This window comes from Puntigrus tetrazona, chromosome 9, assembly GCF_018831695.1.
Source record: "Puntigrus tetrazona isolate hp1 chromosome 9, ASM1883169v1, whole genome shotgun sequence".
Lineage (NCBI taxonomy): Eukaryota > Metazoa > Chordata > Actinopteri > Cypriniformes > Cyprinidae > Puntigrus > Puntigrus tetrazona.
The window spans coordinates 7,948,257-7,969,563 of NC_056707.1; the positions used below are offsets into that span (position 1 = coordinate 7,948,257).

At 38.6% G+C, this 21,307-nt stretch overlaps 3 protein-coding genes across 4 annotated transcripts in view; 1 reads left to right on the plus strand and 2 right to left on the minus strand.

Annotated features, from left to right (window-relative positions):
• Positions 1-123: 123 nt before the first annotated feature.
• On the minus strand, positions 124-4,026 carry si:ch211-67e16.3. 2 transcript variants are annotated; one of them, XM_043249602.1, is made up of 7 exons: positions 3,800-4,026; positions 3,414-3,479; positions 3,107-3,223; positions 2,253-2,582; positions 1,932-2,125; positions 734-781; positions 124-637 (listed from the first exon to the last, which is right to left on the minus strand). In XM_043249602.1, exons 1-7 carry the CDS (start codon positions 3,885-3,887, stop codon positions 527-529), a joined length of 954 nt encoding a protein of 317 aa, XP_043105537.1. In that variant the 5' UTR covers positions 3,888-4,026; the 3' UTR covers positions 124-526. The 2 variants fall into 2 exon arrangements, with proteins under 2 accessions (XP_043105537.1, XP_043105535.1); XM_043249600.1 differs by lacking the exon at positions 3,800-4,026 and having other exon boundaries at positions 3,414-3,745.
• Positions 4,027-6,832: 2,806 nt separating this feature from the next.
• On the minus strand, positions 6,833-9,082 carry LOC122352095 (T-cell-specific surface glycoprotein CD28-like). The gene is made up of 4 exons (XM_043249603.1): positions 8,965-9,082; positions 8,164-8,508; positions 7,323-7,465; positions 6,833-7,141 (listed from the first exon to the last, which is right to left on the minus strand). The coding sequence occupies exons 1-4, from the start codon at positions 9,011-9,013 to the stop codon at positions 7,064-7,066; spliced, it is 615 nt and encodes a 204-aa protein (XP_043105538.1). The 5' UTR covers positions 9,014-9,082; the 3' UTR covers positions 6,833-7,063.
• A 5,068-nt stretch (positions 9,083-14,150) lies between these two features.
• Positions 14,151-21,307, plus strand: part of raph1a (Ras association (RalGDS/AF-6) and pleckstrin homology domains 1a) — a 55,481-nt gene continuing 48,324 nt past the window's right edge. The window contains 1 exon segment of the mRNA XM_043248834.1: positions 14,151-14,452. The gene's annotated coding sequence lies outside the window, so the exon portion shown is untranslated.

Below are 21,307 nucleotides of genomic sequence, written 5' to 3' on the forward strand. Positions count from 1 at the left end.
CATCAAAATGTAGTTGTACATCATTAAAAGATTCTTAAATTTGAATTAAGGATCTTTCTTACCAAGCCTGTACTGTTTGTAAGTGTAGTGTGATATACCCTACCACATTTATGAGATATTATCTTTTTCTTATCTTTATTTATTTCACCTTATAGTCAGCAAATGTAATTCAGCGTTCCACATACTCTCTGTTTTATATATTTATTGTCATAAAGAAATGTAGAAAAAGCACTGAACCAAACAAATCTTATCATTGATTACTGGTCCATGGGATCAAAATGATAATGAGAAAAATGCCCAAGCTGATACTGTACATACATTTAACTTGGCATAGCTACAATTCAACTTAAGTTGTACAAGTCACCAGATGAAACCATCTGATGCAGAGAACATCAAGACCGGAAATGAAAGAAGAAGGTCTGCTTTGTTTGGTAGAAAGGCAATCGTTTTGTCATGAAATATAGTGTAGACTAAAATTCACCCAGCAATCCTAGAGCCGTCAAATCACGGGCCACTAGAAATGGGTTCAGGCAAGATGAGAGTTGTGGTTCATATCTCTGTGGGATCCTCCCTGTTTCTGCACTTCACGCATGTCCACATATTCTGTGTTCTCTAGATCATGCCGCTTTACGTTCCTCTGAAACAGTCAAATCATTTGTATTTGAAGTACTGGTGTACCAGACAGGCATTGACATGCTGCATTACTGGCACAAATACAGAGAATATAACTTACCTGCATCGGGACATAGGTCAATGTATCTAAAGACTCGGGCTTTTTCTCCTGGGGAGGAAGAGAAAACAGCATGATATATAAATGCATGTCAGCTCAGCTGCAGGATATCAATGTAATTGCAGTAGACTTGCAATAATCTATCATATTTGATGCCTATATTACATTGTGATTCCGTTCAACTTTGTCTGTACTTAAAAAAATTAAAAACAAACAACAAAAAAGGTCAAAAGAGCTGAAAACGCATTCCCTCAGGCCAGGTAAGTTGTAGATGTAGTTTGCTTTTTCACAAGAACAGATTTGGAAAAATGTAGCATTAAATAGCTTGTTTATCGATGGATCCTCTGCGGTCAATTGGTGCCATCGGAAAGAGAGTCCAGCTGATAGAATTGTCACAATAACCCACAAGTAATGTTTTATGGAGCTGTGTTTGAAAGAAACAAATCCTTCAGTGAGGTGTTTTAACTTTAAACTGTTGCTACTGGCCAAAAAAATCCTTAATAAATGTTTGGTGATTGATCTGTGCATATTTCTCTCTAGCCAACTGTTAGCAACTGTTTGTTAAAAATGATGGATTTTTTTTAAGACTCTGCTTCTCACTTCACAAGACATTAACTGAGGGACCAGAGTCGTGTTTGTTAGATTTTTTTGTTTTGTTTTTATCAGCTTTAAGGACTTTCATTGTGATCACACCTATTCACCACAGAGTATCCTTTGGTGAGCTTGTGATATAATGCTAAATTTCTCCAAATCTGTTCCGATAAAGAAACAAACTTATTTACCTCTCGGATGTAACTAATTTACAGTTTTGGGTTAACTACGATTTAAAAAAATGTCTTTGAAGATACTAAGTAAAGCTGACCGTTTTATAAAACCCCAATAAACAGCGGATGCTAATGCTAAGAAGTAGTGACTGCGCACAAAAGTCAGAGGAAAAAAACAGTACGAAAAAAGCATTAAGTAGTGATTGTTTTTTAAAAGCAGTGATGTCCTTGAGATAGTGCTGTATTGTGAATATAGTCAATCCGTTGTACATAATAACAGTGCTGTGACTGCAGTATACTCGCAATATAGCACAGCCTCTCTGTCTTGATGCAACCAATGCAACAAGGTATGTATACTGACACAATACTGATAAGATATTCAGTAGTCAAGACAAAAACAAAACAACACAAACATAAAATAGCTATTAAAGTTTTACCCTCAGTCTGATGTAGAATGCAGTAATAATCATGCTGTAAACACACAGCAGTACCACCACTATTATCAGACTGCAGATTAATAGGGTGTATATTTCTTCAGGTGTGTCCCTTTTTACAGGTGTATGATTCTGGTTATCGGTTTGGTTAGTGAACGGACAACTGCTCTTCAGTGAAGCCAAAGACTTATTGCAACCTTAAAAAAAAAAGAAAAGATTATTGATTTTATTCAAATGCAAGATTCAAACTAAATCTGAAACATTCCTTGCATGCATTTCTTGGTACAGCAGACTGATTAGCTGATGCACACTGGGTGAGCTTACCTCGGAAAAGCTTAGTTTTCGGTCCTTCTTCGCGTTCAATTGGAAATGGTTTAACTTTGGAAATCTCACAGGAAAATTCATTTTTGTGTAAGCCCTCGGGTTTCATTAAGGTAAACGTGAATTTGTTGCCCTCGCGATGCCATTTGCAGTTAATTTTACTTGTGTCCTGCACTTGGCTTTTGTTATAAACCTCACAAACATATTTACCGTTCATTTTCAATTTAGCTTCCACCTGAAACGTTTCATTTGCATAAATCGTGCACGTGACGCTGACAGAGTCGTCTTCATTGAATGTGTGGTCGAGAGGTTCGCTCACAGTCCAACTGCAAACTGACAAAGAAGAAAATCGGTTTACTTCATTTATAGATCAAATGTTTTATACTTAAATTTGACAGTTTGACATTGACCATGTTTGTACGTGCACAAATGTGCAAGTCTTTCGTTTGAAAAAGCATTTACGTGCTCCGAATTTATATAAACCTTCCCGAATATATACATGTTCCTTTAACGTATAATCAGCTTAATCTATATAAACATAAGACGTGCACATTCTGTTCTTTCTTGCTTTTTATAATGATGCATTAGGTATATTTTAGATAACTTAATTAGCTTATCCTCATTCACGTCATTAAAACTGCACACAACAACGAAAATAAATGAATGTTCAGCTATATAATATAATTCTGATGAGTGCAGTGTTTTATTGTAATACACTTATTTTTCCTGCTGACTTAACTTAGTTGAACTAACCGTTGCCGAGACCAAACAATCTAGGAATTGAAGATGTTTTAATCAGCATGTTTGGTGTAAATGTACGCAGACAGGATTAAGGATTAAAAAGGTTAGCCTCTTACCATTGTGAAGTATGAAACAAAAGCCGAAAGTGAGCAGAGTGAACTTGTCAGGCATGTTAACGTATCCGCGTCGGTTTGACAATGTGATGCTGGCCGAAGCTCTTCGGTTTGTTTTTGCTGGAGTGAGAAAACACAGGAAGTACGTGGGTTGGATGATTAAGATCACCCTCAGAGATCATATTTGTTGCTCGGTATGATGTGAGCAATTGACTAAGTGATAAGAGAGGACAGCAACGTTTAACACACTTGTTAAACAATCCATCATTGTAAAGTGAATCATAACGTGTGATACAGTTTGAGTTTTAACCTCTTTTCTTAAGGTGTCCCAGCTGAGACATGCGTCTGATGCTGAGGAAGTGAGTGGGCAGCTTTCCTGTAATATGAAGTTGTTGAAAGGAAAATGTTTGATGCGCAGCCATGTTAGGAAAAACCCGTATCCTACTATATGAGCAATAAAGCAATTCTGATCCATTTATGCCTGTGCAGTTTAGTTTCATAAGAACGAAAAAGTCATATGCGCTATTCTCATTTTGTTATCAATAGTTTGTTTGTTTCCTAATAGTTATGATCAAAAGTTCAGCTAGGTAAAATTTTAAATTGGCTAACATATAGGCACGTCATTTACATGTTTCATTTTCTTCACTAGTAATTACTCAAACAAATAAAAGAGTGCTGCTTAAAGTTGAAGTTAACCTGTCCTAGTTGTGGCAACAGTTGTTTGTGATTCAGACGTATACATTGTAAACCAGGCTTTTTTCGGTTCCACATCCTGTTGAAGCATCACAATTATGAAAGCACAGCAAGTTATCAGGTACTATCGTGTCCTGTTTTTGTGATGGATAGCTGAGCTTCACAAAACAAAAACATTTGTGATGACTTTGTGATTTCTGTCCTGGTGTTGGCAAAGGCTCATACTGATGGACGACATGTCTGACTTGTTTTTACTGATAAAAAGATCATTACGATCTGTTGCATTATTTGACTCCATCAAATTACTTACTTTGATACAAGAGGAGGGTCAATGCAGGTTTTTCTCTCGTCAAAATTAATCCAATATAAATCGTCTAAAAAAAGAAGATTAAAAGACGAGTCTGACCTACTTGCATATTCATACTTTAACTAAAATTTGGTTGAAGCATCTTTTCCTTTTAATACAGTATCTAGTCTTTTTCTATGAGGTCCAAAAGCCCGTATAACAGGTTGTGCAACAGTGTAAGATAATTTTAGGTTTTCTTTGTTTTTCTTGAAAGTCTTTGTTTGTTACATGAACCTGGTTTGGTTCAGTAAGATTTAAAGGTGGCTCTGGGGCACTAGACAACTATTTAAGCTGGATGGCAAACAAACTTTATGCAAGAGTGCTAAAGGACAACATCTAGTTATCCCTCCGTCATCCTTCAGCAGTGTGTTCGTTCAACCTGAATGGAAAACACACACCTGGCTAGACTACGAGTGACCACAGGACTTCATATCAGCCATCGTGTGGTTGACGATAATTTTCCTTGAAATGCGATTCGTAGAATGAAATATCGAGCGGACGCGCCTCTTTCAGATGTGAAATCTGTGAATCGCAAACGAAGCTTACATTTTCAAAAACTATCAATACTCCGACATTAAAAAAGTGCGCGCGTCCCTGATGTGATGCAGGTATTTAGTGCTAAGTGCTTTTCCAAACTCCCTGAAAACTGTAGCCCTTTCTGAAAAAAGCTTGATAAAACCATATTGAGACACTACAGACCCATATAAAACCTTCCATTCATAGATGATCGAAAAGGTAGTTTTTAATCAGATGAACTTCTTAAACACAAATGGATACCTGGACTATTTTCTACCTGGTTTCCGAGCGCGTCGCAGCACCGAGACAGCACTCCTTCAAATAATAAAGGACATTCACTGCTAGATCTTAGTGCTGCGTTTGACACTGTTGATCACAACACGCTTCTAGAGAGACTGGACGATTGGGTCAGGCTTCCTGCGATGGTGCTCAAATGGTTCAGTTCTCACTTTGAAGAGAGAGGTTATTATGTGAGTATAGTAGAGCGTAAGTCTAAGTGGACATCCATGCTCAATTCTCAGATGATACCCAGATTTACCTCGCATTACTATTAATGACTACAGCTCCACTGACTCTCTCTGCCAATGCACTGATGAAATTAACAGCTAGATGTGCCACAATTTTCTTGACTCTAGGGGTCAAACTACTAAAAATCAAGTCAAGAATCTTGGTGTGATTCTGGAGACGGACCTTAGTTTCAGTAGTCAAGTCAAAGCAGTAAATAAATCAGCATACTATCATCTCAAACACATTGCAAGAATTAGATGTTTTGTTTTCAGTCAAGTCTGGAGAAACTTGTTCATGCCTTCATCACCAGCAGGGTGAATTTCAAAATATCACTGTTATTGTTTTGTGAAGTGTAGTTTTAAGATTTTTTTAGCAAGAATGGAGTTGTTAAATCTTGCATTTAAAGATCTATAAAAGATCTATAAAAGTCTATATTTGATGCTGATTTTGTAGCTCCAGGTGGTCCCTGCCACATTTGCCGCTGGCTCTGAGGTCTCTGTAGTGAATAAACATGAGATGCAATTCGTTTATTTAATAGGCATTTTTTATTTGTACCTGGTCATATAGTTTGGCTACATTGGCTACAAGTACATTTTCCTCAGAAATGTAATCAAGTAAAAGTACAAGTAGTTAGTTTAAACTGTACTTGAATAAAGTACAAGTACCCCAAAATAATCCTTAAGTACAGTAATCAAGTGAACTTACAGTAAAACTTTTCACCTCTGATCATTGATGCTCCACAGTTGCATGTCTGTGCGGCGGTGTCAGAGAAGTTAGCGGGTCTCTAGGGAGATCGCTCACAAACAATTTAACGTGTAGCATCTTATTAACTCACTGTCACGCATTATGTGCAACACATTTCTTCTTCCTCTTCAGGTTTTGTCCATTTCCCCCACTGCTAAAGTCACTTAACAACTTTGGACCTTAAGACCTCTTTTAAGGGTAGGGATGCTTTCCAAATGACTTTTTTCTTTACTGTGATCTTTTGTTTAATTTTAAGAGGAACCAGCCACAAGAATTTTCTCCCTAGCACTAAGATTTTTCTTTCTTTTTTTTTTTTTCCCACAAAACATCTTAAGGCTAAAAGTAGCTCTTAAGTTGCTGATTTAGGACAAAATCTTAAATATATTGGGTGTGTCAGGACATTTTTGCTCTAATAGTAATTCGCAAAGTCTTTTATCTTTTTAACCAGTTAATATCCTTATATTATATAACCCTTTAATGAGAAGCATACAGGCAGACAATTACCTGAACATATACATATATCTATCTGTCTATCTATATATGCATCGATATCTATATATATATATGTTACCCCCCTTATACCCCTTTTAATTATTGACAGCCTGGATTTTATTATTTAATCTTAATTATAATCTTTATTATTTTACTTTTATTTGAATGTAGCAATAAACTTTTTTAGTTAAAATATTTTAAATATATTTAAAATATGTCTTAATATCGCAACATAATACTGCAATATTTTTAGGAATAAACCTCTTTATGAAGACTCCTCTCCTAATTAGCCTTTAAACACTTTAGTCCGAACCGACTCTGAGCTCAAGCCTTGGGTTCAAGCTTCCATTGAGGACAGCAAGTCAGATTCGTTTGCAAGGACTGGACAGGCAGGCAAACAAGTGAAAAGGATTTTGAGTACAGCACAAGGGTTAAAATGTAAATAATGTTTAATTCTTTGTAAAAAAAAAAATGAATAAAACAAAATAAAGACAGTGGTGTTGTGTAAATACATGTGAATACATGCAAGTGAGAATTCATGTTAGTACATGTCAATACATGCAGGTTAAAATTACATGAAAATACATGCAGGAGAAAATGACATGTGAGTACATGCAGGTTAAAATGCATGCGAGTACATGCAGACGGAGATGTTACCCCCCTTAGAATTTCATATAGCGCTCTTTTTGTGAAAGCATAGGTGCCGTGGATGCAGAGGTCCTCCATTTGCAGGCAAACATCTGTGTGATAGAGACGAGTGACATCTGAGTGACATCTGTTCACGCTATTGTCAAAGTCTAAACCTGAGTACATCTATTCAGAAATTCAGTCGACGCAAAACTCGACACGACCCGCCACGCTGATCTTTTCAGCGGTGCAGTTTTTATAGGGGAAACGATTAGAGCAAGCTTTGTTTCTCACCTGTAGAATTAAACTGCAGGAGGTGATGATCAGGATGGCATACAGCAGAGGAAGTGGGCCCACATCATATTCGACAGATTCCTGTTCTGAAGTCTGGCTCTGAATCTGGCTCTGGGTGGATGCAGTGGGACAGTTTGGAGTTTCTAGAAAAGGCAGAAGGTTTAGTTATTACAAACGTCCACCCAGTGTGACTTTCACCCAAAAAGTCACGCCTACGTGAATCACTTTGCCATTTTACTTTTCAACAATGATCAAAACTGTGCACGTAAGGCCTCCACCTTTTTGACAACAGGAAACTGGCGCTCTTCAACGGCTAACCTTCTCGCCTTTGATGGTGTTTTTCGGTTCTTTTGTGTTTTTTAAAGCGCTTGCGTTAGCACGCTTGCGTCATAAAGAAATCTGCATTTTCAAAGAAAAACATCATTCTCGCGTAAAAAGTCAAAGTTTCCACCGGTGATATCAAAATGAAGAGCAGTAAGTGCTGTAAAGTGAGCTGCGCCGGGGAGGCCCCGTTTCCACCCACTTGACCTCAGGTGACAACAACATTTCCACTCTTTTATAATCTGGCTCCCTCTAGCGCTTCAACGATGAACCACGACGGACTTCGAGAACACTATAATTCAACTTTGCTATCAAAAAAAATGTTACCGGGAAAAACAACCGTGCGCTATTTCACTATCTTCTGAAATGCATTTCTTGTTTGTTATCTCAATAGCTGTCCGCTATTAATGCAAACACATTAAGGCAGATCACCTTATGCGTTAACAACTGTACCAAAAAAGGCGAAACTGTGGGGAAACCACATGCAAGAGACTGAAAACAAGACTCCTCTATAGCTTACCTTGCATGTCAACAACAGTGCCGTTCCCGATGGTCCTGAGATAGGGAGGCGGGAAGAAAATCTCGATCGCGCAGCGATAGAAGTCCGTGTCGTTCCCTCGCAGGCCAGACACGATCATGTCTACTCTTCCAGGGCTGATATTCCCTCTGCAGTTGACCGAGCCGTCTGTCGTGAAGCGCGGCTCGGAGACGTTCACGTAAGCTCTGCAGATCCTCTCGCGGCCGTGCAAACCTCTGTACAGAGACACCTGCATTTCCTGAGGCTGTACATTTGAGGTGAAGGAGCAGCGGAGAGGGACTTCTCCCTCTTTCCCGACCGCTCGGTAAGGCTGAGACACGCGCAGAGCTGGGAACAAAACAAAAGGTCGCCAGATGTAACCCAAAACACTCGCTAGCTCCTGTTATTTCGCTCTGTTTGGGAGATTAAGTTCACGAAAGAAACGTAGCTGAGGCACAACGTTTTAATCCGAACGAACAGTTGTGACAAAAGCAGGCTAATTCGAGGTTCTGGTTAAAGTAACTAGCATAACGTGCACACATATAATAACATTGCAATAATACTGTGTGAAAACGAGGATCTGGTTGGAAGTTGTACATTTAGGTCAAAGTTTGACCCACTTTGGTTTTGCTGCATATTGAAATAAACATCTTAACTGTCATAGATCAGGTAATAAATAAATTCTAACAAAAAAAAAGAGTAATTATTAGTAAAATACTCCACACAGGGGTAAAGCTGTTAGAATCTAGACTAGCTATCTGTGCCTGAAAAGCAACAAACATTTGAGGCTCGGCTGGTACTTACCCAATCCAAGCGGGACATATATAAAGATTCTAATAAGTGTGATAATCATTGTGTCATGTAATAACTGTGGAGGTATCCCCCCTGTCTCTTTATACTTGAGTGAGCTCTGGAAACATCTTTGTGACATCAGTAACGTAGCAGGAAACCTCAAGCTGACTGCAAATGCCCGTAAAGTGCTCAAAATTTTGCAAGTAATGAAGCCAATTTGCACAATATGTGTAATCAAGGGGAAAAAATCGAACGAGCAGAATGAGACTCGAGCAAAAACAGTACAATAGCAGTGGAAATGGAAAATTTGGTTAAAGATGTGGTTTGACTCTCAGCCTATCATAAAGCCCAGTGGTCAAGAGATTATTCGACTCTGAATTTGGGGAAAATGTTCAAATCAGCTACACTTGAAATCAGATTCAGCACTTTCGGAATTACTGCAATAAAGTCGTTTTTTCTTTCTTTTTTTTTTTTCATTCGGTCAGCACATCTACACCATCACTTGTTCATTTTTGCATTATATCAGATTATATTGCAAGCTGAAAAAAATCTCTTGGGAGCAATGTTCGTTAAAGACATAAAATGAAAGGGTGATCAAATATCAGTGAGTTTAACTTGAATTTCATTAATTGTAAGACAATTTGAATCCATTCTCTAGCCACACTTTACGTTAGGTGTTTTTACCTACTATTTACCTCTATTACAATTTTTGATTGCGTTTATTGTGTATACTGTGTATGTTTTTCTGTGAAACTGAAATTTGCATTCCTGCATGACATTTTGGAGAATAGTGGTTACCGTCTTGCCACCCACCAACCTCCTTTTTTTTCCTGTAATTTCCTGTCTCACTGTTGCTAAAGAATTATACTGCTAGTATAATAGTATGTTGCATTATATTACAAATATATTACAGTTTACAGTGGGGGTTAAAATTTGTATTTTGCATTTAAGTGCATAAGAAGGGCATTACTGTAATTACACATGCAGTAGTTACAGATGCTCAAACTGAGGTGAGATAGTTGCGATGGTCTACCACAGATCATGCAGTCAACAAAAGATCTTGATTAGCTTGACTTTTTAATTAAATCAACTTTTCTCTAAATCATGATTTCAAATCCTACACAAGTCACACTGCAGAAGTGAAACACGTTTTGCAACTAATAAAACACAGCGGGTTTCCTTTAAAGTCAGAGCGTCATAGTGTTTTAATGAAAATTCACACTCACTGGGGGTCAAAGTCATATGGCAATTTGCTGCTCAAGAAACATTTCTTATTATCATCAAAGTTGAAAAGAGCTGAATTATTCAACAGTTCGTTAACTCCTTGCTGAAGAACGGCGTTCATTAAAAATACACCTAAATAAAATGAACGTAAAATAAACCTTTTCACTGTACTCTTGAGCAATTTAATGCGTCCTTGCTTTATTACATTACTTTCTTAATAAACGTACTAATAAGAAATGTTCCTTACTCACAAAATTAGCACATTTCAGATATTTTCTGAAGGATAATGTGACACTGGAGTAACACTTAGCGACACTAAGTGTCAGGAATATTTGACATTTTAAAATATATTCAAATGGTTATTTTGTTGAGTATAAGACACCAAATTAAAACAAAAACATTAAAAATCATAATCATGTCGAACCTTTAACCCCTAGTGTACATATACTATACAATAGCTATCATATACACTGAACAGCAATAGATACAAGAACAGGTAGTACATCTGTTTAATACACTCTCTGGGCAGTACTGCTCAGCTGATAGGAGGTACGCGTGTTGCTACGCTGCTGATATTCACTGGATGCTGCGCTCATCGGCGTCGCTGGAAGCCTATTGGTCTGGTGTTTATGTAAGGATTCTCAGGCGGCTCTGTGTTCTTGAGCTTGTACTGAAATAAAAACACACGAGGCAACATGTAAACCTTGATGTTGTGTGATTCCGCATACAAACACTTTGAACTGGTAACGAAATCATACAGGACGCTGTGTCTCTGCAGAGAACTGCATGCGTGAGTAAACGTGTGGCTGCAGACGGATACTCACTGTGAGGTAAAAGACGAAGACGGTCATGAACAGATTATATGCCGAGATGAGCCCACAGCCGGCAGCTAATGCCACTGTCTTATCAAAATCACACGAGACGGTTGGTTCTGTGGACTGCAGAGGATCTGAACAAATGTAAACAATACTAAATAAACTTGTTATACCGTAAAAGCGCCGTTTTAATATAATGCTGTAGTGTAGTGTTCAAATGTGCATCGTGTGAAAAGGCCCCAAGGGTACAATGACTCTGTTGCTCTATAGTCTACAGTTCGGGTATTAGACCAGTTTCACTAATCAAGTCATGAAAAGGTATTAAACACATTCAAATGAATTGTTTGTTGTTTTACCTTTAATAAGCAATATAGTCTGGGATGCAGAGGTCTTGATTTCGCAATTGTAGAGTCCTGTGTCATTGGCTTCAGTCTTTAGGATCTTATATGAGACGGAGGAGTTTTCTACATGCACCTGAAACTGCTGCCATGACTGTTTACTGTCCATATCACTCAGGTTTGTTGAGTGCAGTTTAGTTCCTCCCTTGTACAGAGAGATCGATGGTTTTTCATGCTCTGCAAGTGCCGGACAGGACACAAACGCTGTTGCATTTACATCCACTCTTTTTATTTCGGCTGAAAGATAAAAGCATATGCATATTTTGTTTTTGAAAGAGAAAGTTGGAGATCGAGGATGTGGTGCACTGCACATGTTTCCTTTGCCTCCCCCACCCCTCAGTTTTTTGTTTTTTTTGACTTGTTTCATTAATGCAAAGTTTAATTTTCGTAATATCAATTTCAAGTATACGCGATCTCTCTTTGATAAAGATTGTGAAGACGCTCAGTTATGAAAAAGGTTCATTTGCTGCACGCCACGTAAATCAAATGCGCGACCGAATTAAGAAGCAACAGAAAAAACCTCAAACCTTCGCGGATGCAGGAGCTTGAGGAGGACTCGATAAGGTCAGCACAGAAGAGGGTAAGGAGAACAGCCATTGCTACGATCATCTGCTCAAGCATTTCTGCACTGCTGCTCCGAGCACGTGAAAACAGGGAAATATGACTTCAGAGCTTTTACAGACAGACGCACGGGTCACACGGGGTGAGGGGGTTGGGGCTGTTTCCTACCTGCGTCACAATTTAACACTATGGAGGACCGAGGAAAGCAAAAACAAACATTTGACGGGAGATCCTTTGCGTGCATCTTTCTACGGACAAAAGCGAAGCCTTCCCTTTACGGTTACTGTAACTTAAAAGGAAAACTGGCAAAACTACCATGAAATGAACATCGTTTCAACTTTAAGAAACAAAGAAAACAAAAACAGGCCAGATATTTCCCAATTCTTTAATGATCTGAGTTTTTAAAAAGCTTAAAAGGATATTCGGGACGTGAGTCATGTTCCCTGTTGCGGATTTTCACATAATGAGATTACATTCATTTTTCTTCACTTTGTGCAATGAAACTTCTCGGCACTGGCACGCATACGCACCGGCTTGCAGAGAGTGCAGCATTGCAGTGATAAGAGGAAATGAATGATAACAAAAGGAAAGAAGAGGTGTTGCCGGCAATGCTGTGGTTACATTTTACATTCAGAGTAACGAGTATATTTTACCATCAGCATTCTGTAACATTTTGCAACTGCTGAGTGTTTTTACGAGCAAGAAAGGCTTTTCTACCTCTAAACGCAGTCTTGCGTCCTCCTCTAGTCTGTAAAGCACTGATAAATAACGTGCGTCCCTGTTCGAAAAAAATAGAAAATTATGTCCAAGTAGGAATTTCTTACTAAGTCTCATTTTTAAATATTGCTTTGGTTATGCTAAGAAATCTATGCTAAAAAAGTGTGTTTGTGCAGCGTTTTATAAACACTATCTTCACAACATCAAATGCACTGATTGGTGCTTTACTTGCTTAAAACCTTCATTAAATATTTATATTGGCTAAACTTAAAATTTCATTAAATTAGCTTTAAAAATCACATGCAGTAACAGACATAACCACTAAATGGCAGAATAGACACAGAATCTCTAGCACCTGTTGCTTGGTATAATGCTATAGAATGCAAAGCTTCACTTTCTATGGCATGTTTTTTTTCCATGTAATTATTTACTTTTAGATTGTTTACATCTACTATGCTATTGCATGATGTAATATTTTGAACGTTTTGTAGTATCTAAACATTTGGTCTAGACTTTAGACATTTTTAATGCAGTGCGCATGCTGCATATTCTCCTCACTAAGAATAGAGAGCGACAGACCACAGAAATATGGTCGTGATGAGATTGTAGTGGTCTCAGTTTCACATAGTGTTGATGAGTCACGCTTGCTTGATGTGGTTAGGCTTCAGGCCTCCATCTACTCTCATTTCAACTCTTTGAACCCCTAACAGCTAACAATCTCTGTACGTCCACCTGTGCAATCACACAGAAGTGTGTAGAAGCATTAAGGTAATCAGGATCGGAAAGAGCTTTAAAGCTTCCAGTTCTCAGACACAGCAACAATGTATAAGTATTCATATGTATTTTTTATTTATTTACTCATACATACAACGAAAAGAGTGATCCTACATTTAAGGTAAGTGGCTGCAAATAAGTACATTTATAAAAAGCAACATCTGTAAGTTAGCAAAACCATTCTCATGATCATAAAACTGAATTTGCATTTTAGTCTTCAGTGTCACAAGAACTTATCTCTAATATTTCTGCTGTGCATATTTTAGGCTAATCAATTTTTTAACAGTTGTGATGCTGTTGTGGGGACCGCGATATATTATATATATTTTTGGTAACGTTAAAAATAAATGAATTAAATAATACTCGCTCAAATTTTTTTTTGAACGTAAAAAAATAAATAAATATATATATATATATATATTTTTTTTTAACACAGAAGCAACTAATAGATGACAAAAAATTAAAAATAAAATTATTTACATCACATTTAAATCATATTTAAATATCACACACGTGTCACAAAAACTGTTTAGGGGACGCAGAAAGATAGAGATAGATATCATCACATTGCGCCCCAGAAATATAGCGCGGCCTACTGCGTTTCAACGCACAGGACGTATGCTACACGTTGTTTTTTTTTAGCGGGAGAACCATTGTGTCAAAACTCGACCGAGTCGTATTTCCATGCCCGGCGTGACGTCACGGCGGGTAGGGCGCAATCACATGGATTTCGGGGCTGGACAGGAAACGGAGACGCCAGGAACGCGCATCGCTCCGCAGCTCAGAACGGGAATGGAAGCGGGAGAGGAACGGGAGGCTCGCTCGTCTCATCACCACCCTCATCCTCGGCGAATATAAGCGATCGGCGCGGGAAGCGAAAGCCCGATCGAGGCGGACAGGAGCGGGGAATCTATCGCTGGATTTGCGCGACACGCCAGTGGCTTTCCCCCCATTGTTAGCGTTTCCTTCGCGCAAGACAGAAGCCGCAGAACCGTCGGCTGGTTTGCGACAGTAAGCGCTTACTCTTCATTTAAACTGCTGCATGCGACCTCGTTCCGAAATAAAGATGTTAGCGAGCGCATCAGAAGCGTGGCTTGTGTATTTCACGCCGGTGGCGTTTTATCGGCTCATTATCTAGGGATACACAGAGGAAAATCTAGGGAACAGCCCTGAATTTCAGACAGCTGTGCGGTACCTTCAGCGTCTGAATACGAGGGCTGCTCCCTTGAAGAAACGTTACGTTCGATAATAAAACGCCGAGACGATTGATGGGCTCTTGATTTGTAAGGTTTCGCAGTAGGAATTGCGGCAGGAACGGGGAATGTGCAATAATGAGATGAGATGAGATTAATCAGTCTGAGAGAGAGAGAGAGAGAGAGAGAGAGAGGATGAGATGCATCTCCATCTATCTGAATACATCTGCTGTTATTCCTGCTCTAGGGGGTGGTCGAGATGTTTAACCTCCGATGTTTCATTTGCTCTTGGGTTTCCAGCATTGCTGTAATGCAAGCCTCATTTCTGCTGTTATTGGTGTTTTTCCTCTTCGTACCTGGTGGAGTGTGTTCTGCAGTAACACATACTGCAAACAGATGAGCTGTTGCCAAATTGGACCTCCCCTCCACACACACACACACACACACACACACACACACACACACACACACACTCACACTCACTCACTCACTCACTCACACTCTCTCTGATATGTTCAGGCTCCACCCTTTGCCATGACAGCTGTGGGTTCAGTGCCAGTCTTGGTGCCCATAGAGTGGAGGCCTATTTTCACACATTTTTGTTCAGGTTTTCTGAGTATGCGTGTCCACTAGCAAGAACGTTTTACTTAAGTGAATACTTATTTTTTTTAGGCTTTGTTTTAGAGAGTAAGACTCTGTACAGACGTATTGTTGCATTACGCGGGGTATGCTGTCACAATGAAACCTGCCATTAAATATTTAGAGTTTTTCCTGTATCTAAATGCTAAAACGATTCAACATTAAAAAAAATCCTACTATCAAACCATTTTGCCCAACAAAAATCATTTGTTAATAAAAATGACTACATTTACAACAAAAATATATATATTTATAAAAAATTAAAAATTCATTTTTTTTCAGCAAGAATGCATAAAATTGCTAAAAAGGTTAAAGACTTTTCTAAAGGCCTTTTCTATTCATCTAAGAATTATGAAAAAAGTATTATACCTGGACGAAATGGGGAAAAACTGTACAAGAATATCTAGCTGCACAACTGCAGCATTGATACTAATAAGTGACTTGAGCACCAGATCAGCCTGTTAGAATAATATTTCATAATGCAAGTTTGTTTACTGTATTTCTGATGAAACAAATGCAGCTTCAATGAGTAAAAAAAATCTTACAGGCTCCTGAACAATTTTAGTTTGGAGAGTTCAATCGGCTCATTCTCATTCTAACCACCCCCCAAAAATGCTACCGTTTTGGTTCAAACAGTCCAAAATCATGTCTTCATTGCTCTTATGCCGTTTTAATCGCAGACGGCTATCATATCTTGCATGTGCATGACTAAGTTGTCTTTGGTTGAGGCAAGCGTGCAAGAGTGGATCTTAAATGTGTATCATTGGCATACAGGAAATTTTCTAGTGAGCTCTTTGCCTTAGATCTTCGATGCTGTACTTCACTTGTAATGCATTAAACTTGAGATTTATTTTTCTGCACAGAGTGCTGTTGCTTCAGTCTAATCCAGTGGGAGCAATATGTGCTGAGAGGGATGTAAAACCATTAAATAGTTTTTAGTCTTTTTTTTTTTTTTTTTTTTTTTTATAAGAATTACAATGAGAAGTGTTGCTATCTCTATAAGACCTTATTCCCTAAAATGCATTGTTAGTATTTGCAGAATCAGTTTTCATTACCCCCTCACCACATGTGCAGCAGCAAGCCAGCGTCCGTCCCCGGCGGATTCCTTTTTCTAGAGCTGGCCTCCTATACCAGGATGACGTCAGGCGATTGTGAAACTAGGGTGGATGCTGGCTGTGAGGACCCTGGAGTCCAGATGCAAGGAGCCTAGTCACAGATTCTTTGTTCTAAGCGATCATAAATGAGTCCTGAAAAAGATCCGGTAGGTTCTCTGTGGTGCTGACCTTCGCAGCGCGTGCGGCTATCTGACGGCTCGCACTGAGCCCGCTCTCCCTCGACTCAGGACTGAAACCAGAGATGACCGCGAGGCTCTTCGGGATGAAGAAAAAGAGCAGACGAAGAGGAAACGGGCAGCTAGGATGAAAGGGAGTGAAATGATTTAAATGAATAGCGTCCCATGAGTCTCGGACGAAAGGACGTCCTTTGTCGGGGCAGGAGCAGGTCAACTGCGTGCATCAATCTTCGAGGCATGAGTGCAATATTGCTAATGTCTCGTGAGTGAGGGAGGACTACTTGCCAACTTTAATCAGCTCTTTTGGGTGACATCTGCTGGATGGCGGCTCAAATGTATTGTCAGGTGTGTGTGTGATCTGTCGTCGGCTTATAGTTCAGCTCATGAATGGCACTCAATGCACATGTTTGCTCCCTTGGACCAAAGCCTGATTTGTCATCAGAATGATTTGTCATAAACCCCTCTGTCTCCATCACGCTACGAGCATAAAGGTGGAACGGGGTGACTCATGCCGAGTGTTTGTACACATGGTTAGTCGAGCTTTGCATTGTGATCCGATGTTTTATTTAGGCATGTTTGGTTTCGTATTATGTTCGTATCAATGTGAACTGTGTTGCTACAAAGACAGAATTTGCTCCCTTGCATCGGCTTTCCGTCCGACGGTACTGCTTACATTGTAACCTGCCTATGTTGGGTAAAAGATTAAACGTGTTTACAGCCTCTCATCCAGTGTTGTTTTAGAAACATTGGCAGCTGACACCAGGAAGTGACATGGGTTTATCTGTGTTTGTGAAAGGCTGTTGGAGAGGAAGATTTGTTGCATTCGTACACTCGATTTGCTGCCACAGTGCTCGACTTAGAATGAACGAAACATTAAGTTGCAATGAAACCGAATTGGTGGGAGATATTTTTTTTCAACTTCTATCCATTGGTTGTTGATTGGATGGAAGTTAGCAGTTAATTAGGCGCTTAATCATAGCAAATTAATCCAGCATACGTCACCAAAGAGAACTGGAAAATCATGCTAAAGGGGTGGCTCACTTACAAATAAAACTCCCCTGATTTACTCATCCTCAATCATTCTTAGGTGTTTATGACTTTCTTCTGGTAGATGAATACAAGCGGAGTTATAAATGGTTATATGGACGTACTGTAAGAAACCAAATTTCCCTTGGTCTTTTGACCAAAAAGGAGCTTGTATGCTTAATACATCCTGCACGTTTCCCAACTTAAATTGCCCTAATCGTCAATGGAGAAAAAACATTTATGTAATAATCTTCATAAAACGTCTCGTTTTGGACTCAAGGTGCTGTGTCTTGACAAAGCAATCAAATCATATATACACACACACACACACACACTTCTATATTCATTACTGCTTATTGCCACTCTCTGGTGAATGTGCATAATACAGTTTATAAACTTTTAGATATGGATAGTTTTCTCATACAAACACACTGAATGCATTCAGAAGGCCTTTATTCACCCCCTGTATCTTAAATATTAAGACAATTTGTTTATGAGGTCAGAAAAAAATATAGACGAAATGCATTCCTGGAGGAATTGTTCTCAATGTGTGTTTTAGAAAACAGATTTCATTTAATGGCAAATTTAAAAGGAAATTGTGCATGTTTTTCCCCAATGGTGTAATACTTCGCACTCTTTTGATTTAATTTGCTGTAAAAATAAGCATTTGTTTTTTGTTTTGTTTCCACTGAAAAGCAGAAGTATTGCGTCTCTATGGATTTTTAGGAACATTGCTGTCTATTTGAGCATCTTGACCAGCACAGCAACATTGTTCAACATTTGACCGAGTCAGGACTCCATCAAACACTGAAATGTCAAAGACCCTTCAGCATGAGAAGATCTTTCTCTGAGCCTTGTAGCTTTTGCTAAGCACCCCGAAAAATATTCAAGCGATTTTTATGCAAGGTAATGCAACGATAATTTATTATTTGAAAAGAATTCTTTTAATTGCGTTTTTTAGATCATGCGCCTGTCTGCTCTTCTGTTATAAACAGCATTTTTGATACATGGCTGATTGAACATGAGTCACACCTCAGAGCTTTGCTTAAGAGTTGCACGCTGACATTTCACTTATGTATTTCCTTAATATTTTGGCCAACAGTCACGTTTACCATTATTTAGCACAATTTTAAAGCTGAAATTCAGTGGTTGTAATAGAAATCTATGCAATTAGAATTTTTCCTTTCGCAGATTTCACAACAGTCTGGTCACACCAATCAGCTGGTTGTTTCAAAAGTGACATCTGTGTGAGCTGTGCTTCATAACATCGCTTTGCTTTTGACACGAGACCTTTTTTGTCTACTTATGTGACCGCAACTAAAACGATAAGTGTGCCAAAAGTGTGAAAATTCTTTCGTACACTCACTCTCATGTTGTTGCAAACCCTTATGACTTAGCAAGAAAGCCGTGCAAGTTTGGACAACATGAGGGTGACTAAACGATGACAGATTTTTATTTTGAATCTGTTAAGACCACAGATAGCGGAGTGGTTCTTTTGACCGGCTACAGCCTTCATTTGAGCTCCTGTAGCCGCTGACAGTCAATGAGATTAAGTGTCACGTTATACTGCTGCCAAGATTTTATGGAGACAGTTGACCTTGGCAGCCTTCTTCCCCACGTCCCTCTGAGAGAACTGACTGTTTCCCATAGGACGTGGGCTAACGGGAGAGAAGGAATGAATAACCAGAGCTCTATCAGTTCTGCTCAAGGACTACCATCAGACGAGTGTGAAGTGACACTCTCAACATGTGCTGTTTGTCCTACTTTAGTGCGTAACTGACAAGTTTCTCTGCTCTTGCATTCCTCGGGAGTGCTTCAGAAATGCAGTACATGTGATTCTTATTACGAGGCACCGTATTAAGGGATAATGTACAGTCAGCAGCTCATTACAAAAGAACCTAGATGGAGTAATCTGGACCACAATGTGAAGTATAGGTGTCTTTGAACACTTTTAAGGGGTTTATTGTGTGGTTACGACCTGCTGACTGCACGTTATCCTGCTCGTTACATGGCCACTTATCAAATAAATGCACAACATTGATTGGGTTATATTGTTTTATTATGCGAGGGGAAAAAAAGAATGGTACAAGAGCAGACCCCGATTTCATTAATGAAAAATTAAATATGACTTTGAGTCATGTACAGTACCATACTGTTGTACTGCTGTAGTATTTTTGAACCATGCTATTAAAAAGTAAATATATATTAAGAGTATTTACAACACCTTATGAATGCTACAGCAAACTGTAGTATTAACTATAGTGAACTGATAAACAGTAATAAATACTGGAGTATACCTTTGCTACAGTATACTGTAGTGTATTGCAGTAGTTGTACAAAACTTACAGTACTGGGTAAACTAACTAGTTTCTATTAATATAGATGCAGCTGTACGAATCACAAGAAGTTAATTCAAGTACTATACTATAACATGTTTTTTTATGTGATGGACCAATCCAAGTATTTAATGTAATCGGTCTTGTTAACGTTTGCTCCACAATATTGATGTTCACTGCACTTTAAATGTGTTTGCGGTGAAGCAGATTTGCCTGTGGTGTTTTCTGATGTTATTGTGAGTGCCGAGAGGCTTGGTTGTTGTGGATTGGTTGTTGTCTGTAACGCTGCTGTAGATCAAGCTGTCATCAGCCGCAGTTTGGTGATGAAAAATGGTATAATTTATGCTTAGTAATATCTAATTCGTTTTTATGCCGTGATATTTTGCTGATTCATTCGGTCGCTGCGCGAGCTGCTTTTGTTTTTTGTGGATAGGTGGAACAATGCCTCACCCTATGTAAATATTCTACGTGATTCTGCCAATCAACTCTCCTTCTCCTCTGGCAGTGTGCAGATTCGGTTTCAGTAAAAGGTGAAGTGCTGTTTAGTAAGATGAAGTGTGTAATTTCTATGCCGGTGATATCACATGGTGTAAGAGAGGCTTAACTTGGCAACACTGCACCAGTGACAGGAGTTTGGATGGGACGACCTGTTTGTCTGAACCGAAAGGCTTATAATACCAAAAAAAAGCAATGCCAGTTTCTCGTCTGGTGCAGGACCCCTCAATAGTACTTTATTTAAAATGTGCTATCTTTGATCATTGGCAACAAGTTTTGAGCCGTGTTATTGACTTGTGACCGCTATCACCTTCATACACACAGCATCTCACTTTTACCAGGGCTACGTTTATTTATTATTGTGATATCTTCTCTTTTAAATATTTTATTTTTTTTGGTTCTAAATGTCTTTACTGCAACTTCAAGATTCAATTTCAAGATTAAATAAATACGTTTCTTAAGAAAACCCCAAATGTTTGAATGGTAGTGTATAACCAAATGTAATCACTTATAACCTTCCCTAATAACTACTTAGAATTTTTCTTGGACAATATAATACTAATAAATATTAAATTAAAGTCATAAAATTAATTTAATAATGTATCTGTGAAACAAACAACTATTGTGTGCGCGTAACTATTGTATGAGATATATCATGCAGCCTTACTAAAATTTATACCTTAATAGATTTATTAAATAGTGTCATTCTAGGATAAATATAATTGAAATCTCTTCTCTTTCCAGGATAGATTTGTTAATTAAATGTGGAAAAAGGAGCACGAATTACAACCAAAGAGAGCGAGAAAGCGAAGGTTAGTAACATGAGAATGTGTTGGATTCTAGTGAGTTCTCTAACACCATTTTTTTTGGTTTTAGATATTAGCAA

Coding starts and splice junctions, on each gene's coding strand:
- si:ch211-67e16.3 (XM_043249600.1), bottom strand. CDS start 3,603: ATGAAACTAAACTGCACAGGCATAAATGGATCAGAATTGCTTTATTGC. Junction 3,224..3,413: donor GGGACACCTTAAGAAAAGAG/GTTAAAACTCAA, acceptor TTCTCACTCCAG/CAAAAACAAACCGAAGAGCT. Junction 2,126..2,252: donor GAAAACTAAGCTTTTCCGAG/GTAAGCTCACCC, acceptor TTTTTTTTTAAG/GTTGCAATAAGTCTTTGGCT.
- LOC122352095 (XM_043249603.1), bottom strand. CDS start 9,013: ATGATTATCACACTTATTAGAATCTTTATATATGTCCCGCTTGGATTG. Junction 8,509..8,964: donor ATATGTCCCGCTTGGATTGG/GTAAGTACCAGC, acceptor TTTTGTTCCCAG/CTCTGCGCGTGTCTCAGCCT. Junction 7,466..8,163: donor CACTGTTGTTGACATGCAAG/GTAAGCTATAGA, acceptor TGCCTTTTCTAG/AAACTCCAAACTGTCCCACT.